This window comes from Tyto alba, unplaced genomic scaffold, assembly GCF_018691265.1.
Source record: "Tyto alba isolate M040663 unplaced genomic scaffold, T.alba_DEE_v4.0 Super-Scaffold_9, whole genome shotgun sequence".
Lineage (NCBI taxonomy): Eukaryota > Metazoa > Chordata > Aves > Strigiformes > Tytonidae > Tyto > Tyto alba.
In genome coordinates this window covers 38428598-38450062 of record NW_024881330.1, presented here as the reverse complement: position 1 = coordinate 38450062, position 21465 = coordinate 38428598, and the positions used below count along the sequence as shown (strand labels likewise).

The following is a 21465-nucleotide window of genomic DNA, read 5'->3' as shown; positions in this document are numbered from 1 at the left end:
CAAACATCAGTTTTGGTTTTGGGGCAAGACAGTATGCCTTCTTGCTGAGGCCTCCTGTAAAATATCATTCTGTTGTAGCACAAATGTCCAAACAATTTTGCTATAGACTCTAAAGAGCTGACTTAAAAAACTCTACAGCCGTGAAGGTTATGAAAATAACTCAAAATGAGTTCTTCGATCCTTTTTCCCTACCACTCACATTTGGCTGAAAACTATACAAGCAAGATCTCTGTCTGTTTCCATTTTCAAGAATGCAGTCTTTTACAATTCTACTGGAATTTCTAGTAATGACAGGCACAATTTTGTAATATGTCTGAGCCAGTATAACAGCTTCTAGCCCTAAAATGACACCCAATCCTATTCAGCCTTGCCATGTCCTCAATGCTGCCATTTTTTTTTTTTTTTTTTCTGTGCTGACCTCCCTTCGGGAGCTAAACTTGCAAGAAACTGAATCTATCAAAAAACCTAAGTATCTTTTTGCCGGTTTAACTCCCAGAACTAGCTCACAGGGGGTCTGATAAGCAACAGGGAAGAGGAATGACCAGTTAAGCAGCAGCTATTCATTTGGTAAACTGAGCTGAAACATGAAGCCGCATCCCAAACTACTCTGCCAAGTAGTTTGTCTTATGGGATGACTCCAGTCAAACATTGGGATGTTTGGGACTCCAAATGTCCCAAACATTGGGACGTCTTCCACTTACGGGATGGACTGGGCTAAATCAAATCACATTAATAATGGTTCTAAAACAGATATCATGGAAATAATCCACCCCTGTTTACAGTCAGTGACCAGGTGCCTTCTGGGATCAAAACAAGAATTTTCACTGTTTTTCTCTGTTATTTGATTCATTCCATAGGTGGCCCCAAAGTTAGGGTTATTGGTCTGAAAACTGCCAGACTGACTTTCTGACTCTTTTTTTAGAGACTAGTAGTGCACTTTCTTTTTGCATCCGTATGTCTACACCTTCTAGAAGTAACTTCTAATGATTAGGAAAAGTAAGTGTTTACTATTTAGAATTAAATTTAATGCTATGCATTTCATTATGCGATTTTAAAAAATAAGCATATACAGTGAATACTGATCCCTCCCCTTCTTCACTCCTCCTCCACCAAGCCTTTACACACATTTATTCATCAGCTGCGGAACAGACACTGAAAAGCATCAAGTACTGGCAAGACAAGTGAAAAATATTCAGGAAAGGATTAGCATATAACGAAACAGGTGTTGTTCAGAAATAGACACAGTTTCAGACCGTGCTTCTTTCCCCCCCCCCCCAAAAAAAAACCCTGCAACTTCTACTGAGAGGGTCCCAAACCACGTGCGTGCCCCCTGGGAAGCTTCAGAGGGGACAGCTGAAAGAAACTGTCGGCCACGCGGCGTGAGACGCGAGCAGAAGCCACCGGAATGCCCACGACCCGAGTCTGCGGGGTTTACACGGCCGCCAGCGGCCGGTCGCGCAGAGGCGCGGCAGCCGAGGGGCCGGAGCCGCAACCCGGCGGCAGCGGCGGCGGCAGCAGCGGCGGCAGCAGCGGCCCACGCCGGCTCAGCAGACAAGGTCCGCGCACCTTGGACCCCACGGGAAGGTTCCCCAACGCCGCGCAGAGCCTCTTTCGCCGCCCACGGCGCGCAAGCAACAGCCGGGGTTTGTGCGAACCTACGGGTCGCTCACAACCCGCCCACCCCCCCCCCCCAAACTGCCAGGGGGCCCGGCTGCGCGCCTCGCGCACCCCTCCTTTCGCAGCACGGATTTCCACGCACCCGCCAAAGGCGAGACCAGTCCCCCCACCCCCCCACCCCAAACGCCGCCCGCAGCCCCCCCCGTTGCCTCGGGCCGCGGCGCCACCGAGCAGCCGCCGCCCCCCGACCCCGCGTTCGGGCCCCGCCGCTGCCCCCCCCACCCCGCCCCCCCCCTCCCGGGGTCCCGCCGCCCCACCGGCCCCGGCCCCGGCCCGGCGCGCGCTGATAGGGCTTCCCGGCGCGGCGCGGGGCGGGGGGGCGGAGGGAAGCGCGGCCCAATGCGCCGCGCGGCTCCCGCCTCACAGCCCCGCTCCCCCGGCGCGGCCGTGAAGGAATGCGGCGGCCGCCCCGCCGCCCCCCCGGCCCGGTACCTTTTCCTCCTGCAGAGCACGCACACGGCCCAGAGGAGCAGGGCGGCGGCGGCCGCCCCGCCGTAGGTGCCGAGCTGCAGCGCGTCGGGGCCCATGCTCGCCTCGGCGGCCGCGGGTGCCTCCCCGCCGCCGCCGCCGCCGCCGCCGGGGAGGAAAGTTTCGCCCGTCCTCCCGGCTCTACCCCTCGCAGGAGAGGCGCCCGGCCGACCGGCCCTCCCCGCCCACCCCGAGCCCGAGGGGGCTGGGTTTGGCTGCTCGGAGCCGGACTTGGCGAGCGGGCCCCGCTGCGACCCGGCCGGCTCCTCCCCGGGGAGCGCCCGGCGCGGGGAGGGTCGCGCCCGCCCGCCCCCGCGGCCTCCCGGCGGCGGAGGGGGAAGCCCCAGCTTGCGGGGAAAGGCTCCGACGCGGCGGGAAGGTCCCGGGACGGAGACGGCGGAGGGGGGTGCGGAGGGTCCCGGGGTCAGCCCGCCCCGCCGGAAAGCGGCCCTTTCCCTCCGATCCCCTTCAGCCCTCCCCGCGCCCCGGGAGGGGCTGGGTGCCCCCCCACAGCCCCGGTGTCGGGTGGTTGGAGGGGCGGCGGTGTGTCCCCGGTGCAGACGGTGCTGGGCTCGGGCAGGTGGCGGCTCTGGCAGCCCGTGGACCTCCGCTTGGTTTTGGTACAAACACCCGATGCGTGTCCCGAGATGCTTAAAAAGCAAGACAACACCCACACCCCCCCGTCCCCCCAACACACACACACACACACACACACACACACACACACACACACACAGCTTTATAAAACTTAACCTGAGGTAGGACAAACGAGATACCAATAGTGCAGGTTGGCTCTTGACATGGCGCCGTGGGAGAAGAGGCCAACTCCAGTCCTCCCAGTCTTCCCCACAGCCCCTCTGGCATGTGAGAGAGAGAGGCAAGAGAGGAGAAGGTGAGAAACCAAAACCTGAGGCAACGGGGGGATCGCCAGCTTGAAGAAGTGGGATGGGGTGGAGTGGGGCAGAGGTCCAGAGAGTTTGGTACTGCATGGCAGGGTGGGGGGCTATCAGAATACCAGGGTAGCAGCAGAACCTTGCAGCTCGGCTGCCCTTTGATCCAAGGTATGCTCAGAAACGTTGCTGTGATGTAAGATACCGCTTAACGCAAATTCACACTGAAAGGTGGAGTAGGATGCTTCAGTTTCTGGGGTCTCAGCTTGGTTGAATGACGACAGGCAGAAGTTCAGGTACCTTACTCATTCTCAGCTGTGTACAGTATTACAAAGTACGTATTTCACAATATGTGGTGGTTTACACTTTGCTTTCATCTTGGAAACGAATTGTACAACACGCTGTTTTCTGAATTGCCCTGTTGTAAGCCTTCTCTGAATTGTAAAGACCCAAATGTATCTGAGCAGATAAAAAAGCCAGTTAGTTAGCTAAAAAGCCTTCCCGACTTTAGCAGATCTCATAATTTCTAGGGGCCTGACTCACATCTGAGGGTTTGCAGTTGGCACAGCTGTGTATCTTCTTCCTCAAACATTCCTGCTGATTTCAGTGACATACTCAGAAATGCCACTGTATTAATCAGAGAAAATCAGATCAATGCATTTCACATTCACGTGTCTCAGAACCTGGTCACTACTGCTTAAACCCATCAGCCGTCCCTCCTGAGTTCAGAAAATCAGACACCCTTATTGTGCAGTACAGGGCACGGAGGGAAACCATAAGAGAAACTAATGTTTTACTTGTAGCTCTGTAGGGTTTTTTTTGCAGGGAACTGTATTTGAAATCCCCAGCTTGGGTTTCTTAGCGACTAATCCTGTTAATTCTTGGAAAAGTAGTAATTTAGAACTGTAAAGCATTGCAGTGTAAGACATTACACTGTAAAATATTACTCATTTTACAAGTGACCTCTGCTGTGACAATTTAGTGTTTCACTTCAGTATAATGAGAAATAAGTGTTCACATACAATTAAATAGCTATGTCAGCTAGAGTGATCCCTTATCCTGATTTGAAATACTAAAACCTTGAGAAGATCACTGTGGTCCTGGCAGAGGGCATGAAAAGAGTTACAACAACATTTTTAAACTTGCACGGCTTGTATGTAATTGTCTCAGATCAATTGCAGATGAAAAAACACACCATCACACACCAAAACCCCCCACACCACGAGCAAGACTTATTTTAAAACACAGGGAACACAACCTGAAAGGTCCTAGTTCCTGTAAGAGTGCTCTGTACTCTTCTGTGTCAACCCCTTAAAAAGCTCAGGAGGATTAATTTCTCCTCAACTAGTAAAGGAATTTCACAGAGTTAGAAGCCCAAACCTGTTGAAGTTTGGGGTCTTACATATAGTATGAACTACGTCGATGCAGATCGAGCTGGATGATATTTGCATGTAACATGCACAGCAAAAATAATAAAAGATGTATCTGTACATATTGGCATCTCAGCTAACTGAGGAGAGGAGGTGAGGCCGAACTGTCCCCTTTATCGTAGCTGTAGCAGAGAAGAGGAAATTTATTTCATTTGCAGGAGGTGCAAGCCTAGTCCTAGAGTGGTATGGTCGCATGTTGAAAAATGACTCTGAGGAATTGGAGGGATTTTCAGTTTCAAGCTGTCATGAGGTCTTTGTGGAGCTCTCGCTGCAGCATGGTCATAAGTGAGGAGAAAGAATGCAAATGCTGTTGTATTTGGAAAAAGATAATGTTACTATCCAGCTGGATACAACTGTGTCCAGTTGTTATCCTTACTGGTGGGGTATAATTGCTGTTGTTCCATGGCAGTAGTTTTGGCTCCTTGGCAAATTTCTTCAAGTGCAGTTCATATGCTTAGAAAGCTGCTAGAAACAGCTGCAGGCTGGAAAGAGGTGAAGGCATTTGCAGATATATATACTGTGTCGGGGGGAGGGATGGAGAATTCATCAGATAAGCTTGGAGGGCTTTTCAGCTGGAAGACACCCAAGGTTTCAGAGAGGTTCCTAATACCACAGTAGTAAACCCAGATAGATAGATAGATGCTCAGTTACATTTCTCCTGTTTAAATTGTGAACATTCTGTACATATGCTACAGTTCAAAATGCATACTGTGTGTATGTTTCATACTGCCAATGTTGTAAGATGATATAGATCATATTTTTTTGTCTTATGAAAATGCAGAAGACTCAAAATAAACTTCGAACAGTATATACTGCAATCTGTACTGTATGTTACACATCACTGTGATTTTGCTATATGCAGCACATGGACAAATGCCTGTTCTACTGGGTAGCTTTTATGTGCACAAGGATTTAAACTTCCAGGCTTAGACAAGAGCAGATTCTCCATCACTGAAACACCAGTAAGATATGTGTTATAAGCGACAGCAGGAACAAGCCTTGTTTTTCTGGTTGCCCAGCGCTACCCATTCTAAGGCTATTTTCAACCGCTTATAGCTTTGCTCTGCAGTAACAGTTGCAGTTGCAGTACTGCAAGTCCCTTCTTGCCATCAGTTCAAATGGGCATGAAGTATTTCAACCAAAACAGTCTATGTATTTTTGTGAACAGTGCTAAGGAAGAATACCCATGCTAACAGTGTTAGTGATTTTGAGAAATGGCAGTGGCATCAGACTTTGAAATGGGGTCAACAAATTAACCTCTGTGTCAACGATAATCTGTCCAAATTTATTTAGGTTATAACCCCCACAAGAAGAGAGGTTTTGTATACTCTTGTGACCCTCTGGACCTTTGGAGCTGAATTCCGTGAAGATGCCACTGGAACTGGGTCTGCTTCCAGCTCTCAGCTCAGCAGCTGTTTTCTCTGAAAGTGAAGCTCTGAGCTAATAGAGATCAGGCTGAATTCAGGGCAATGAAACTAAAAGCCTTTTTGTTCACTGCTCCCTGTCTCCCTTCCTGCTGAAATACAGGCAAAGGGAAGTGCAGTGATTTAAGCGTAGGATGAAAAGGCTACAGACCTCTCAGGTCTCACTCACTAGATCGAAGGCCGATACATTTGATTCTCACTTTGCGTTCTTTCCTTTGAGAACAGATCAATCTGCATTTAATGCTTTCGTAACGCAGCACTGCAGTGTCTCTCCCGTGACCTCCTGCGTCAGTCACAGCCGGCTGGCCTGGGCTCTGAAAAAGACCTCACGCTGAGAGGGGCGAGAAGTTCCACTCATCTGCTCCTGTCCTTCAGATATCTCAGTCCCACATCCCACTACCACGTGGACTGGTGTGCCAAACACGTATCTGTTACTTGTACCAACACGTGGACTCGTATCGTGTCAGGGAAAAAAAAAAAAAAAGAAGCTAAGAAGTCTGCAGGGGAAGGGGTGGTGGGGTTGGCTGATGGAGATGGAGAACTGAATAGGAAAAGAGATTATGAATGGGAGATAGGGAGGGAAGTAGAAAAGAGGGTTAGGAAAAGATGAGTGGAAACTGGGGATGAATGAGCAAGTTGAAATCTGGGAACCAAAGGAAAGGAGAGAAGGAGAGTAAGCATAGGAAAGATTTTGAGGAGGAGAGTGACAGAACTGACACTGCCTCAGTGTAGAGATTAAGATGTAGAATTGTGGTATGACTCACAGGTGAAATCCAAGAAGAGAGGTGGAACTGGAAATGAGTGGGAATGACAGTATGGGAGAGGAGAAGCCAAGAGGACTGAGGTCTGAACCACTGAGATGGTTCCTACAGTTTACAGGCTGGGTCTCAGTGGGAGAGAAGAAAGGGATTTGGGTCAAAGATTGACACCGGGAAAGCACAAAAGCGATGGGCAAGAGAATGAAGAAGGGACCAACAGAAGAGGCTATGTCTTCCTGGCTGCAATTTTACCCTGTCTAAGATGGTACGACTGCAAAGATCCTCAAAATACGTGGTCACCTTTCTCCGTACTGCCTTCTGTGCCACAAGTTGCGCAGTCCTGCCGTTTCTCTTCTGTTACATCTGACAGTCATGTGGTCACGGTGAGAACTGGTTACCTTCTAGTCTGGCAGAAAACTCACTCACTGAAGGAGAAGAAAGAATAGCACGCCGCCAGATAAGCCGTTGATTCAACTCATCCTGAAACCACAGAGTCACTAGCTTGTGCAGGGAAACGGGCTGGCAGTCTAAGATGCAGACTATGGGACAATGAGACAACCTATTCTGAGAGTTAAATGAGAGGGAGCTGTGCTACAGCGTGAAGGTTTTCAGCTGTGGTGATGTTCAGAGAAATGCTAGTATGATGCCATGTGGGAGAATTTTCACATTCTCACCCTGACTTTTTAGTAAGAAAATTTTAATATATATCCGTATCTATAAAGAAGTAATTTAGGAATGAACTTTACAGATAATTCTAAGTTAAGTAGGCAAAGAGAGTGGAGAGCTCCTGCTTCTTTCTTGTTGTAGCTGGAAACTTGGTGAAACAAGGAGATGACTGCAAGAGCAGTGGCTGTCCTGGCTAAGTTAACTAGAGACTCCCCTTGAGAGTTATATTCGATCCCTTTCTGTGGTAAGTCATATACCACCATGCTGCTTATAGGCTAATTGTCTGGTAGTTCATCATTTTCTGCAGGCTTGAGAACTTCTGAACTTGAGAGACTGGGTCTGATTTACCAAAGTGCTAAACCCATAAAAAGAGATACATATCTATAGCTATCTAGACATAAAAATCAGTGGTGTATTCAGGACTTGCCCTTTGAACGGGTAAAGCACTCTCGGCATGAAAAAAAAAAAAAAAAAAAACGCATTTAGCTTCCCTGTTGATGAGTCTCCGTGAAAATATTAATGCTGGTGTATCCTAAACAAAATTTATATTTGCAATATAGTAAGGTACTTGCCTGTGTGCCTTGAGTAACATCACAAAATTTTGAAGAATGCTGTATTCCCTGCACAGGATTATATAGACAGAATTTAGCAACGTTCTGATGAAAAATAAATGGAACTACATCATGCTTACTTTCATTAAAAGCCTACAATTCTGGGATTTCCTAACTTTCTAATAGCTGAATTTGTAACCTCCAAAATGTACTTTTTACTTTTCATTGCAATAATTCAGTTTTATTTGCCTTGGGAATAGTGCAGTCTTCACTAGCAACAAATATTTGGGGCAACTAAAGAGTGTTTGTACTCTATAAAAACAAATATCATGTATTAACTCATTAACAGGCAGGTGTATGTATATAAACAACATCTGGACAGTTTTCATTTCTCTGGGGTACTGAACATAGCTATACCACAAATTGGAAGAGAGAAGGAGAGGAGAAAAAGGACTAGATGGGAAGGGAACGTAAAAAATTCACCTCTCACAGTCCTGTCCTTTGTAAAGATGAATCATCAATAGGATGAAATAATCTGATTTGCAAACAGAAACAGTTCAAGAGAAAGTATTAAGAGTACACAGTTACCCAAGTGAAAAGAATGAAAGATTGAAGATTGCAGATGAAAAATCCTAAAACTATTAGCAAGTGTAGTACTGATAGACTGTGATGTAAGAATATTATATAAGCCAAATGGTTAGACAGTAGCAGCAGTGGGAAAGGAGACAGTAAAATCCAGACAAGTTTGTCATCAAGGATGGTAATACTACTGGCTTCAGTGCAACTGGGAATCCACCCACAGACATTTCTGAAATCCCACATAGAGAAATGCAGGAAATATATGATCACAAACAAAAGAAAATCACTAGCTGTGGTATCGGCCTAAGCAGTTATGTCAGGAATGCTAATGGCTGCAAAACAGGGCAAACAGATATGGCAGATACATGAAAATAGACGAAAATCTTTAAAAAGGGGTCTAGGTGTCCTAAACTGAAATAAAATCAGTAATACACTCAAAAACTTGGGGTCTGTCTTGGCAAAGGCGGACAAGGTGGAGCAGTGCTGAAGAGGTCGAAACACATAAGAATTTTTAAAGAGCAACACTAAGAGTTATTGCATACGTGGAAGTTAATTAACAATAAAACAGAGGGTAATTATCAACACAAATCACCTTTTATGTCAACAAGTAGATACACACACAAGTTCCAAATGCATGCTTGTGTGTTCGCATTCACACTGAAAAGAAATGCAGTTAACAAATAAGGTTTTGTCATGGTTTAAGCCCAGGCTGCAATTAAGCTCCACTCGCTCACTCCCCCAGGGTGGGATGGGGAGAGAATCAGAAGGGTAAAGGTGAGGAAACTGGTGGGTTGAGATCAAGAGAGTTTAAGAGGCAAAGCAAAGTCCGTGCGCACAAGGCAAGCCCAAGCAGGCTTCCCTCCCCACTCCCCAGGGGCAGGCCGGGGCTCAGCCATCCCCAGGACAGCCGGGCTCCCTCACACCTAACGGTGACTTGGGCAGGGAAACGCCAGCGCTCCCAGTGTCCCCCCTTCCTCCTCCTTCCCCCAGCGTTACACGCTGAGCAGGACGCCCTGTGGGGTGGGATGTCCCTGGGGTCAGTTGGGCTCAGCTGTCCCAGCCGTGTCCCCTCCCAGCTCCTTGTGCCCCCCCAGCCCACTCGCTGGTGGGGCGGCGGGAGGAGCAGAAAAGGCCTTGGCTCTGGGTGAGCTCTGCTGGGCTGCACCGAAAACAGCCCGGGGTTACCAACGCTGTTTTCAGCACAAACCCAAAACCACAACACCATACCAGCTACTGGGAAGAAAAGGAACTCTACCTCAGGCAAAACCAGCACAGGTTTCAAGGAGAAAAAGCTCATATAGACTTGAAATGCGGCTTGAATGACATGACTCAGTGACAGGATTTCTAAATCCTGATGTCTTAGAGAGAGATTCCCAAGGTGCTCACTTTGCTCCTGCACAAACAGTTTTTCTTTCTTATTAGCCACTTCTGTACCAGTTTATCAATACATAGTGCTACAGATATTTTAAACCATGTCTTTAAATGTGATAAATCTGTTCTTTGGGTTCTGTTAACTTACTGAATCCCTTGTTCATCTGATATTACTTTGTATTAGTGGTCTTAGTGATCAATCATGTCATGATTAAGATATTATTTAAAGGATTCGGGTTCACATTTTATTGTACTTAATAATTAATAATTATTGCCCCAGAGACATCATGGCAAGGCTGGGGCAGACACTAATGGCCCATCATTATGTCAGTCAGCTGATTTTCATCTTGTGCTGCAAATCTGTCAATGCCTGAAGTTGGCTGGTAAAGCTATTGGGATTGTTAAATGTGCGCCTGAGGGTGCATGGGGCACACCTATGGGAGGTGTTTTGATTAAAGGAATTGGGCAGAGGGTGGGGTTGAGCCTGCGCTTTGGACTCTGTCCTAAATAGATACTTCGGCTCCATTAAAACTTCTGTGGGTGGATAAAGACTAAGCTCAGGCAGGTCAAAAATCAGACTGCAGAAGTTTATCTTAATTTCTCCCTAAAGTAAAGAATGGAGCAAACACAGATCATTTAAAAGGGGAAGTGGAAAATACGTATGCAGCCAGTATGTGACCACAGTTACCTTGTAGGTTTGTCACAGGCTAAGCTGAAACTGAGGCCAAGTGCACTTTATTATGATATTGGCAGAGACTGAAGCTCCCCTCTACACATGCACTCAGGTTGGCCTCCAAAGGTGTTCAATGTATGAGAAGGGAGGTGATACTTTCCTGGGTGTCATCTCCATAGACGGAACTCAGGCCACTAAGAAGATGTAGGAATAAAAAGCGGAATAGAAGAGTAGATGCAGCCCAATGAATTCAAGCTCCAGGCTTCCAAAATAGCAGAGAACATGTTGCAATTCATAAGCAGAAATAGAGTTGGATTAGGATTCGTTCCTTAGCATACACACTTATAAGTGAGATGGTAAAAGCAGCACAGCATTTTGGTCACCTACCTGCTGACTACATAACTTCTTAAAAACCCTCTGCACATCAGCATGTAATACAGTCTGTTGGTCATCACAATAAACAGCTGATGAAGAGAAGGCATCAGTAGATGGAGACATTTATACCCTCTTGGATATAAATGGATATAAAACCTTTAGGTGGTTAATTTGTGCGCGGACACTCGTGGTATAACTGAAATTCAGCAGTGGAGTTTGAGCTGATTATGGTGTTGAAGTGATAGAAGAAACATTTGAAAGTTTTCCTGCTTTACAGCTATAGCACAGCCAAGGGAATGCTTGATTACTAGGGAAAAGGAGTGTCAAAAATGAAGGAAGGGAGTTACTTGAATCCATTCAGTTTCTATCAGAGCTGTGAGCAGGAGCTATGTTGGACCTCACTGGTTTTCGCTATGCATCTTTTGCTCTAATAACAGACTTTCTAAAGTCAGTTAAAAATGGCTGCACTTAGAAAGCCTTGTCTTTGAAAAGTGTTTTGACTTTAAAAATATGCTCTAAGAGCATGCTTCTAGCTTAATAGTCAAGGCCTTGTTCAAACCTGCAAAAAAAAAAAAAAAAGTGTAGTGTTGTCCCTGTGGGGGAATGTATTTGAATTTGTAGACTTGTCCATATTTTAATTCAGATGATTGCTTCATAGTTTGAGTTATACTCTGAAGATGCTGGAGGAGCCAAAATAATGTTATCAGATGCAGATGTCAGTGGTTTAACCAAAGCAGCAGAGTCTCCTGGTCATATCACACGTGAGTGTACAAAAGTAGGCCAAGATGGGAGTTCACACACACCAATCAAACAAATGCCTACTGCAAATGTAAACAAGTGAGAAAACATTAAAAAACTCATAAACCAGAAAAGAAGCATTTACAAAATGAAAATAATTGTTTACCTTGAAAAACATTCATCATCTTGTAATTTTTCTCCTTCCAGGAGGGAAAATTGGTGCCAAGTGGGATCAGACATTTCCTTGATGCAACCCCATTTCTCTACAGAGAGCAAAGGCCTGATTTCCAGCTCAGACTAAAATGGGGTGTTTCCTTTGTTTGCATTTCCAAGCCTTCTTCTAGCCATTACTTCTTTCTTCTGCCAGGGCCACTGCTTCCTGCTTTTGCTCTCTACTTGGTATTTTTGACTGTTCCTCTTTTGCAGATCATAGGTGGCTTCTGCTTCCAGAAGCACCCAGGTATTTTCACCTAACAGTACCCTTCTGCCCAGTTTCCCCATAAGCTGTGGCTTCATTTTCTTCCCCTTGCACCAGATAGAAGAATCACTGCTCCTGTGTTTGTAGGAGAACCTGTGAAGGTCAATAACCAGTTGCATCAGCTTCAAAGACGTCCCATCCCAACATCCATTATGCTCTTGTATTATATTCACAAGCACTAAATGCTTATCTATGTATTTAACAGGCCCTTGTAAATTTCAAACTTGTATATATTCAGAATATAAATTATCATATTTCCTTTCTTATTTTGGAAAAGGTCCCATTTAATTGAAAAACAAGTCTTTCCTATTGCTTTTTGTGATGACTTACAGAATTGTGTATCACCTCAGACACAGTTTTATATTACATGGTATAGGCTGGTTGAAAACACAATGACAGCATGATCATTTTCTGTTGAATTCTGTATTTATTTCTGTTACAACTAATTACATTTCTGTGATACTATATTGGAGATATCCCGAGAATTCCATGCATTTTTTCTAGGTAAATTACCATTAAATTTTTAAAAAGTAAAAAAACCCCAACTAATTAGTAGTACCAAATTCCTGATAAATTTTGTGCTTCTTGAGCTTCTCTCAAAATTGAAGTTTCCTTCTATTTGCATTTATATTTCTAACCCAGTTCTTGGACTTTATAGAAGAATAAAAATTAGTTTGTTTGAAGAATCTGTTTATATCAGGTTACTTGCTTAAGTATCCCTAACAATCATTTCGTTCTATAAAACTTTAACTTATATTTTTCATTATATATATATGTTTTAGAAAAAAGTTGGTCTTCATCCAGCATATCATTTAAGCACATGCTTAGCCTCAGAAGCCTGAATGGTCTCATTGAACTCAAACTGAGCAACCACTAAAGTTCAGTGACATAGCGAGAAGCATTTGCTGGAAATTTTGCGCTTGTGACAGATACTATTTTGCCTCTGAAAACAGCACCAAGGACTTGAGCCTGTAAGTCTTTCACATTTAGAATGCCTATCAAAGTCAGGGGAAATCTTCATGAAGCAGAAAAGTGTAATAGTGTAATTATTCATCCGCTCGAGGATGGCATATTATTCTATCACCTATTAAAATAAAATTGCTACCTTTACAAGCTTCTGTCTCAACAAGTTTGAAAGCAGTAAAATATGTGCAGGAACTGTTAAGTATTTTTTTATTTTCTGAATTTTAAAATTTTGTCCTCAAAAGTTTACAGAAAGTCAAGCATTGGGGAAATATTTGATCCACTACGATGGTATCCATCTTCCCACAGAGTGTAAGGAAAAACTCAGGGAATTTTATTAGTGACAAAAAATTCAAATGTCTCATATCACTTTTACTTTAAAAAGAATTTTAACTAACAGTAAACCAAATGATTTTGCATTGTGATTTATTGGCAATACAACATGTTGAGTTTCAAGTGAGCTGTTTGTCTTCTGGAGTGGTCTGGAGAAAAGACATTCTGAAAGTACACCCAGAAGATGTGAAAGACTCTGGTACCCCTCACTCATTCACTGTTTAACAATTAGTTATTGTGGATACAAAAATAAGGAACTGCACTTAAAATGTTTACAAAAGTAACTTTTCCCTTTCCAGATTAATATTCCTGCTCAGCAAATGGAGTAAGGCAACAGTCAGGTCATTTATGACCTGGTACTAATGAGTGTGTCTCTCTCTCGTCTCCAGTGCAGCTATGCCAGATTATATCAGCCGGGGGTATGACCCAGAACTCTGAAAAGCAGGTAACATCATACTGGCTATCATGAGAGGCCTACTCTTTTTTTCTGGGCAGTAGTTGGCATCAAAGGCGTTAGTGTAAGCGATAAGATCCTTGCAGAAGTTGGTTAGAGAATAATTTGTCTAAAGGCTAAGTCTCCTTCTATTTCCAAGGGAAATTTTGCTTCTACTGAGCAGGTGCATTCCTTCCCAAACACCTGATTTTACTGTGATATTTAGTATTATAACTATGGACATAGTTGTTACTACCCTATTAATATCCTCCCATATGCATTTATAGAACTTGTTCGTTTATAACACCTGATGGTTGGTTTCAGAAATATCTAATCCTGCTAAACACTTTACCCTTAGCCTACATCTTGAAAGGTTTTGTACTCATATTTAGCTTTGAGCATGTGAGTCCAAAGTGCACCCATATTCTGGCTCCAACATCTTGGCACAGACCTGCTCCAGCCTGGTGGCTGGGTGCCTCAGCTCCACCTTAAATCTTTGGGTTTGGTCCATTTGACACGTTCTAAGTGTTGTGCTTTTGAAAGGTGCCAGATCAATGGCCCCTAAGGCTGAAGTCTTCTGTATATTCACAAGATGGCAACAACATGGGCAATAGAAATGCAAGATTTATCACACACCTTAGTAAACAGTGCTGCACAAAAGGAGCCATGTCAGCCCAGCATAGGTGTTCCAACCATTGGGTCATTCAGCTCAATCCAAAGAGTCAAGAGCCTCAATTCCTCAGCTTCAACTGAGCACTCCACTAATTTATTTGACGTTATATCTTTATAAACTGCTGCCTAGCCCAGATAGTGCTTATTTTGACTAAGAGGTAATAGAGGTTGAGGAAAGCATGGCACTAAATTCCAGTCTATTCAAAACAATCAAAACAAGTCATGTGTCTTTCCAAAGCCCAGCCCACGCTGTCCTCCTCACTTGCTGAAAGGCTCTCAGTGCTGCAACTTGGCAGTCAGCAGGTTATTGCACTGAGAGAGAATTTCAAATTCAAAGACCATCCTGATCTTAAAATGTCAACAAAACACCTGCTCTTCCAGTGTCAGGAGGCCGCTGATGAACCACAAATGCCATTTTTAATTATGTACAGATTACTATATGGGAAGTTTAAATCACCTATGTCAAATTTTTGGTGTAAGCTTATAAAACAGCGAGTGCTTAGTCTGCCAAAGCTTGCAGGAAACCTGACTTTTAAAACAGGTTACTGGTAATACTCAGCAGCAACAGACCCAGCAGTTCCTGCTGTCCTTCCTGTGACAAGCAGGGTATTGATCCTCAACATCCCCACTGTCTCACTCAGCCTCCCTTTTTGATGTACGGCATTCTGAAAAGTTGTAACTAACACTAGATCAAAAGCAGATAGTTCGTTTCCTCAGATGATCTCTTCTGATATTGCTCGCAGGACAGAAATGCTTGTGGACACAGGATTATTAATAAAGTACTGCGTGCAGATGACTTAGCCTTTAGTGCCTATGTGCAGACAGAACCTGTGTCCCTTTAGGTTCTACCTGACTTTTGTTGATCAAGTTTATTTGATGCTTGACTGATTCTTACAGCCTTTGCTGGCCCTCTGCATTGTACTGTTTTACTGAAAGCAAACAGTAAACTCAGGCTGCGACTTGGGATGCTCAGGCTGGTCATTAGGAAACAATTTGTCACCAGGAGAGTAATGAAGCAGTGATAGAGGTTGCCCAGAGAAATCAAGGTTTAGTCCCCCTTGGAGATTTTCAGCAGCTGGCTGGAAAAAGTCACACCTGACCTGATCTTGAGTTGATGATAGTTCTGTTTCAAGTGAGAGGCCACGTTAGAAAATGTCCCTAAATTCCTTCCAACCAACATGAAATATTTGCCCTTTTTTGCTGCATCTTTAGGATTACTGACATTAACATTCTGCTTTGAAAAAGAAAAACAATTGTTAGACCTGGATATTTAAACTGATCAAAAGTTTTTTTTCAGTAGTGACTAACAAAAAAGTAAAATGAATATAGATTTTGACATTGGTATATTAAAATGAAAATATACATGGCCTCAGAGAGCTACAATGGGAATGTATCCCTCCTCACCAGCCCACAGAGGTTTGCACATATGGTAGCCCACTTTGCATTGCTTGGAAACTTTATCACAACATTTGCAAAAAGTGATTTGTGTTTTGGGACAGTAATTCATTTTTTAGAAACTTTCTTTTTATTGACTGCTAGAGATGGGCTGAAGCCAGTTGTGTCTGAAATGAAACCAAAAGCCTCATGAGCAGATGGCCTAGCATGTTCAGCAAAAGTGCTATCTGGAAATGTGATGTATTCTTCACTAATGAAGAACCTTGAGGACTATCCTCTCTGTTTATCATCAACTTCTGAATGTGTACCATTCCCTTATTCTCACAGGCACTACTGCAAATGAGAAATAACAAGTAGGCATAGCACTAAGATTTGAAAGTCACACCACATTTATATTTTTGTTCCATACTAACACCAATAGATTTGATGTTTTTTTTTTCCATAATATCTAGAAGCACAGATTAAGGGTTAACTTGTCCATATATATGAACTGGAATGTATCTGTGTCTGTAAACTGAAACCACACTAAATGAACATTTTGATATCAGCTTCAGTTCCCTTAGCATAGACTACCTCATCTGATTTTTTTTTGCCCAATTTATTCACTGTAGGGGTGGGGAAGAAAAAAAGAGACATGGCTCCTACATGCTTTCAGCCAGTTTCAAGGTTACAGCTGCCTTCTCCATCCACAGCTTTCCTCTGGTTATGACGAGTTTGCCTGGCTTCCACTGCCAGGATCTCAGTTTGCCTCCTGTCACATCATTACCTGCCATTTCAACATAGCCTATCATGCTCAAGATCAGGACCCTTAGATGTGTTTTAATGTGCAAAGATGGACATGTAGGTGTCTACAGATAAGGTAGGTAGTTAAACTCCCATTACGGTCAATGGAGACGGTTACCCTCAAATGGACAGGCATTACCGTCATTAGCACTGGGCTCCAAGCAGCGTAGCTCCCCAGGGAGCTCCAAGGGGAGCTGGACACCTAAAGCAGACGTAAACACCTGCAAAAGAAGCCCAAGTTTAAGGTGTCTTAATATGGAGCTGAATCTCACCTTGGCTGATTGTCAGCAGTACTCACTCTTTCTCTACAAATTTCCCACTCAGTTTTTTCCACTCTCCGTTTCTGTTGTTTTTCTGCTCCTCTTGCTCCTACATGTCTTGTTTAATCCCTTGTTTTGCTGTCTCATCTCATCATTTGTTCTGGAACAGTATGTTCAAAATCTGCTGTTTAACAACAACCTTTGTTCATACCTGGTTTAACTGCTGCTCCAACAGCGTGGCTTCCTCCTCCTGACATTGTTTGACACAAAACATTTCTCCTCTCACCTCAGTTTCATATTAAACACGCATAGATGTTTATCTGTTTGTTTGTTTTTCTGAGGGAGGGAGATTCATTATTAAATTTTGGTTCTGTTGAAGAAAAGTGAATTTGTTGTGATTGTTAGTGGTTTAGCTATCCATTTCTAAACAAACACTGCCTACAGTCCTGTTAACATGCGTGATCCCCAGGCACACTGATTTTTAAAAGCCTTTAAAATCAATGGGAGCTGTGGAAGCATAACCTGTCTCCTGATTTCTGTGAAAGGTTTTCTTCACGGTGGTTTGTGTCTGTGTCTATATGAACAGCACAGCAACAATAAAGGAACCAAAGAGTAGAGTATGTGTGCAATGAACAAATTATGACAACAGCACGGAAGAACCCTCGTGTTCCCCCAAATGTATCTCTCTCAGCAAATATGAGAAGACTGTATCACATGTAACAAAATTATGGGCTGTATCCTGAGCTTCATAGTGCCAGTTTAAATCTGGAGTGATTTCATTTACTTTACTCCTTCCTAACTGAGATCAGGATCCACACATATAATCGATGCAGTAGAGATATTGACCTGAACCTTCTGGAAGTAAATAAATACTGTCAGGAACAGTCCTCTCACAGAGAGACAGACGAAAATACCTGACTTTAAACAGACTTTTAAAACCCACATCTCTTATGAAATCTCTTGGGAGCAGGAGTTCTTTCACTCTCCCAGGGCATAGCAAGAAAAGCAAGGTAAGTTATCTTGACACCAAGTCCTCGAGCAGCAGATCTTTTGGGGAGTGAACAAAGTGCCCTGTAGAGCCAGCCTGGCTTATCATCAGAGTCATCTGTATCCTTGAAAAGTACAGCTGGGGTTAGGGAAGCTGCAGAGAACACTTCTGTTACACTGACATGCTTCTGCAAGCAAAGGAATCATTAGGACTTCAGTTTCAGGGTAAGTATCTTTAGTGTTCCTTCCTCCTGAGGGGGTTTTCTATCATAACCCATTGATTTGAATGGAGCCTATTGTGAGATACAGGTTGTTTGGTTTTGTTTTGTTTTGTTTTATTTTTTCCTTAAAAAAGAGAGAACCATACTTGAAAAAATTCCTTGCTTTTCGAGAATTTTCCTTAATACAGTAGCCCTGTGTGAATTATTTCCAGCAATCCTGAACTTTGAAGCGAGAACCTTTATTGTACTGAATAGTTCCTAACTTATGCAAATAAATATACACATACACCCTCCCTTTGAACATCTACCTGAGCACAGGTAATTGAGATGCCAAAAGGAGCTGTGCTTCAGTACCAACTGCTTCTGAAGCAGCACAAATTCCTTCATATGTTGCAAATATTTTTTTTTCAGGTCCCTTATATTCCAGGCTCTAAAACCCTAGAAGTCAACCTCAGGTCTCTCCAGGCACTTTCTGCCAGAGGCTCCAGGTAGGACCGTTATCCCTTGCCGAGGTGTAAAGCACATTTTTCACGGTATCCTGTCTGGACCGGCCCAAGTGCTACTGCACGAACTATCTCCTGTTTAATTTGTTCAAAGGCTTTCTGCTGCTCAGGGCCCCATTCAAAGTAGTTCTTCTTCCGGGCCACTCAGTGGAGAGGGCTTACGATCAGACTGTAGCATGGAATATGCATTTTCCAAAAACCCATGACACCTAAGAAAGCATGTGTTTCTTTATTCTTAGTTGGTGGAGGCATAGCTGTTATTTTATTGCTCATGTCCATTGGGATATGACGATGCCCATCTTGCCATTTTATTCCTAAACACTGGATTTCCTGTGCAGGTCCTCTGCCCTTATTTTGTCTTATATCAAACCCAGCTTTCAAAAGAATCCGGATTATTCATCTCCTGGCCTCGAACACTTCCTCCTCTATGTTGCCCCACACAATGATGTCATCAATATACTGCAGGTGTTCAGGAGCTTCACCCTCTTCCAGTGCAGTCTGTATCGATCCACAGCAAATGGTAGGGCTGTGTTTCCATCCCTGGGGCTGTGGATTCCAGATGTACTGGGTACCCCTCCATGTGAAAGCAAACTGTGGCCTGTCCTCTGCTGCCAGAGGGATCAAGAAAAATGTGTTGGTGATATCAGTTGTTGCATACCATTTGGCAGCCTTTGACTCCAGCTCATATCGGAGTTCTGACAAGTCTGGTATGGCAGCACTCAGCGGCAGTGTGACTTTGTTTAGGCCTTGATAGTCTACTGTTGGCCTCCACTCTCTGTTAGATCTTTGCACTGGCCGTATGGGACTATTAAAGGTTGAATGTGTCTTAATAATCAATCTTTGACTCTCCAGTCTCCAGATCAACTTATGGATGGGAACCAAGGAGTCTTGATTGGTGAGATATTGTCACCACTGTACTGTCATGGTAGCAATTGGCATCTGCCGTTCTTTAACCCCACCACAGATGGATCCTCTGAGAGACCAGGCAAGCTAGACAGCTGTTTAATCTTCTCCATACTAAAGGCAGCTATACCAAGCACCCACCGGTACCCTTTTGGGTCTTTGAATTACCCTGAGTTAGTCTATGCCAAGGCTATATGGAGCCTGGAGCCCTGTCACCATAGGATGCTTCTGCCACTCATTCCCAGTTAGGTTTACCTCAGCCTCTAACACAGACAGTTCTTGGGATCCTCCCATCACTCCAGAAACACAGATGGATTCTGCCCCTTTATAATCTGGTGGTATTAGAATACACTGTGCACTGGTGTCCACTAGAGCTTTATACTCCTGTGGGGCTGATGTGCCAGGCCATCGAATCCATACAGTCCAATAAACCCAGTTGTCCCTTTCCTCTGCCTGGCCCGAAGGCAGGGCCCCTCTATTTGTGGTCGGAGTCTTTATTACTTGATTTGTGTAACTGCAAAACATAAGTCCCTTCATCAGGGTCAAAAGTATAATCAGCCCTTCTACCCTGCCCAACAGACACTGGAGCAGTAATTTTCCTGGATGGATGCTTTTTAACTGTTGTTTTTCCTTGCAGTTCCAGTACCTGAGCTTCTAGTCTCCAGGTAGGTTCACTATTTCACTTCCTCACATTTTCCCCCTAGTCATACAGAAAGAACCACAGGCTTGAATGTGGTGTGTGCCATCAGTATCCTTTCCCTTGAACAGAAAAAGGCTGACTTTTAGTAGCTGAGGCCTTGGCTGGAGTGCATGAGGAAGACCTACCCTTCCCAGCTCACTTGGACATTTTTTGAGTCAGTCTGTCCACAGCTGAGACACAGGCTCATATGGAGAAAGTGAGATTATCTTCATATTCTCAGAGATGTCTGTCCAGTTCATCTATGGTTGGTGCCTCCTCGTCTGTCCAGCTCATTATCACCAGGGTGTGGGTGTATGACATTGGTGCATTTCATACAAACTTGTACCACATGGACCACGTGCACTGGATTTCATCCAGGTCTTTGGATGCCTGGTTGTCATCCAGGTTGTTATAGATCACCTCCAACATGGCTAATTCCCTCAGATACTGGATACCTCCCTCAGTTTTGGTCCATTTGCTTCAAGAATTTGCAGGTTCTTCCTTGAAGGGATACCTGTCCTTCACACTTGGCAGGAGTCGCTGACAAAGACTGAGGACTGCTGCTTTTTTCCCAAACCATTTGTCAATGGCCTTATCCTTAGCAAGGAACCCTAGCTGCCAGGCTTCCGTATCCTCTAATTCCTGACTACTGGCCCCCATATCCCAGAATTGGAGTAACTAGCTGAGAATTAGCTCATCTGGTTGACGGCTAAAATCTTTTTGCATATCTTGCAGCTCACTTAGGGATAGGGATTGGATGGTTTCTGTCTCATTTATGATTTCAGTCTCTTCCTCCTCCTGTTCTTGTGACTGCTCTGCTGCAGAACAGGCTGCCTCTTCTAATTCTTTCTCCTGTTCCCTCTTAGGAGAAGCTTCTTCATCCCTAACTAAATGATCTTACCTCTGCTTCCATTGTTTCTTTTTAGTTACAGGGGTGACTGATATAGTAGCTGGTTTAGCCACAGTGTCTGTTGGTATGTTTTCCCTCTTTTCTCCCTGAGAGTGCTGCGTGACATTGAGCAGTGTTTGGTAGATGCTGACTAGGGCCCAGCACAGTGTGATAAATTGTGCCTCTTTGGAATAGCCATGGCCTTTTTTTTTTTTTTTTTTTTTTTTCCCCAAGTATTCTATCATTTCATCAGGATCCCATAATTGCCCAGGAGTGAAGTTTCAGACCATTTCAGGTGAGAAGTTCTCTAGATACGCACTCATATTCTCCCACATGCCGTGCAATCCATGACCAATCTCTTGTGGA

General features: G+C 44.2%; 1 protein-coding gene across 1 annotated transcript in view; it reads right to left on the bottom strand.

Annotated features, from left to right (window-relative positions):
* The window catches only part of LOC104366826 (cytochrome P450 7B1), a 129054-nt gene extending 126706 nt beyond the window's left edge, over positions 1 to 2348 (bottom strand). The window contains exon 1 of the mRNA XM_042786107.1: positions 2110 to 2348. Within this exon, the coding sequence (XP_042642041.1) occupies positions 2110 to 2204 (95 nt within the window). The 5' untranslated portion in view covers positions 2205 to 2348. The remainder of the gene's footprint in view (positions 1 to 2109) is intronic.
* Between the last annotated feature and the right edge of the window lie 19117 nt (positions 2349 to 21465).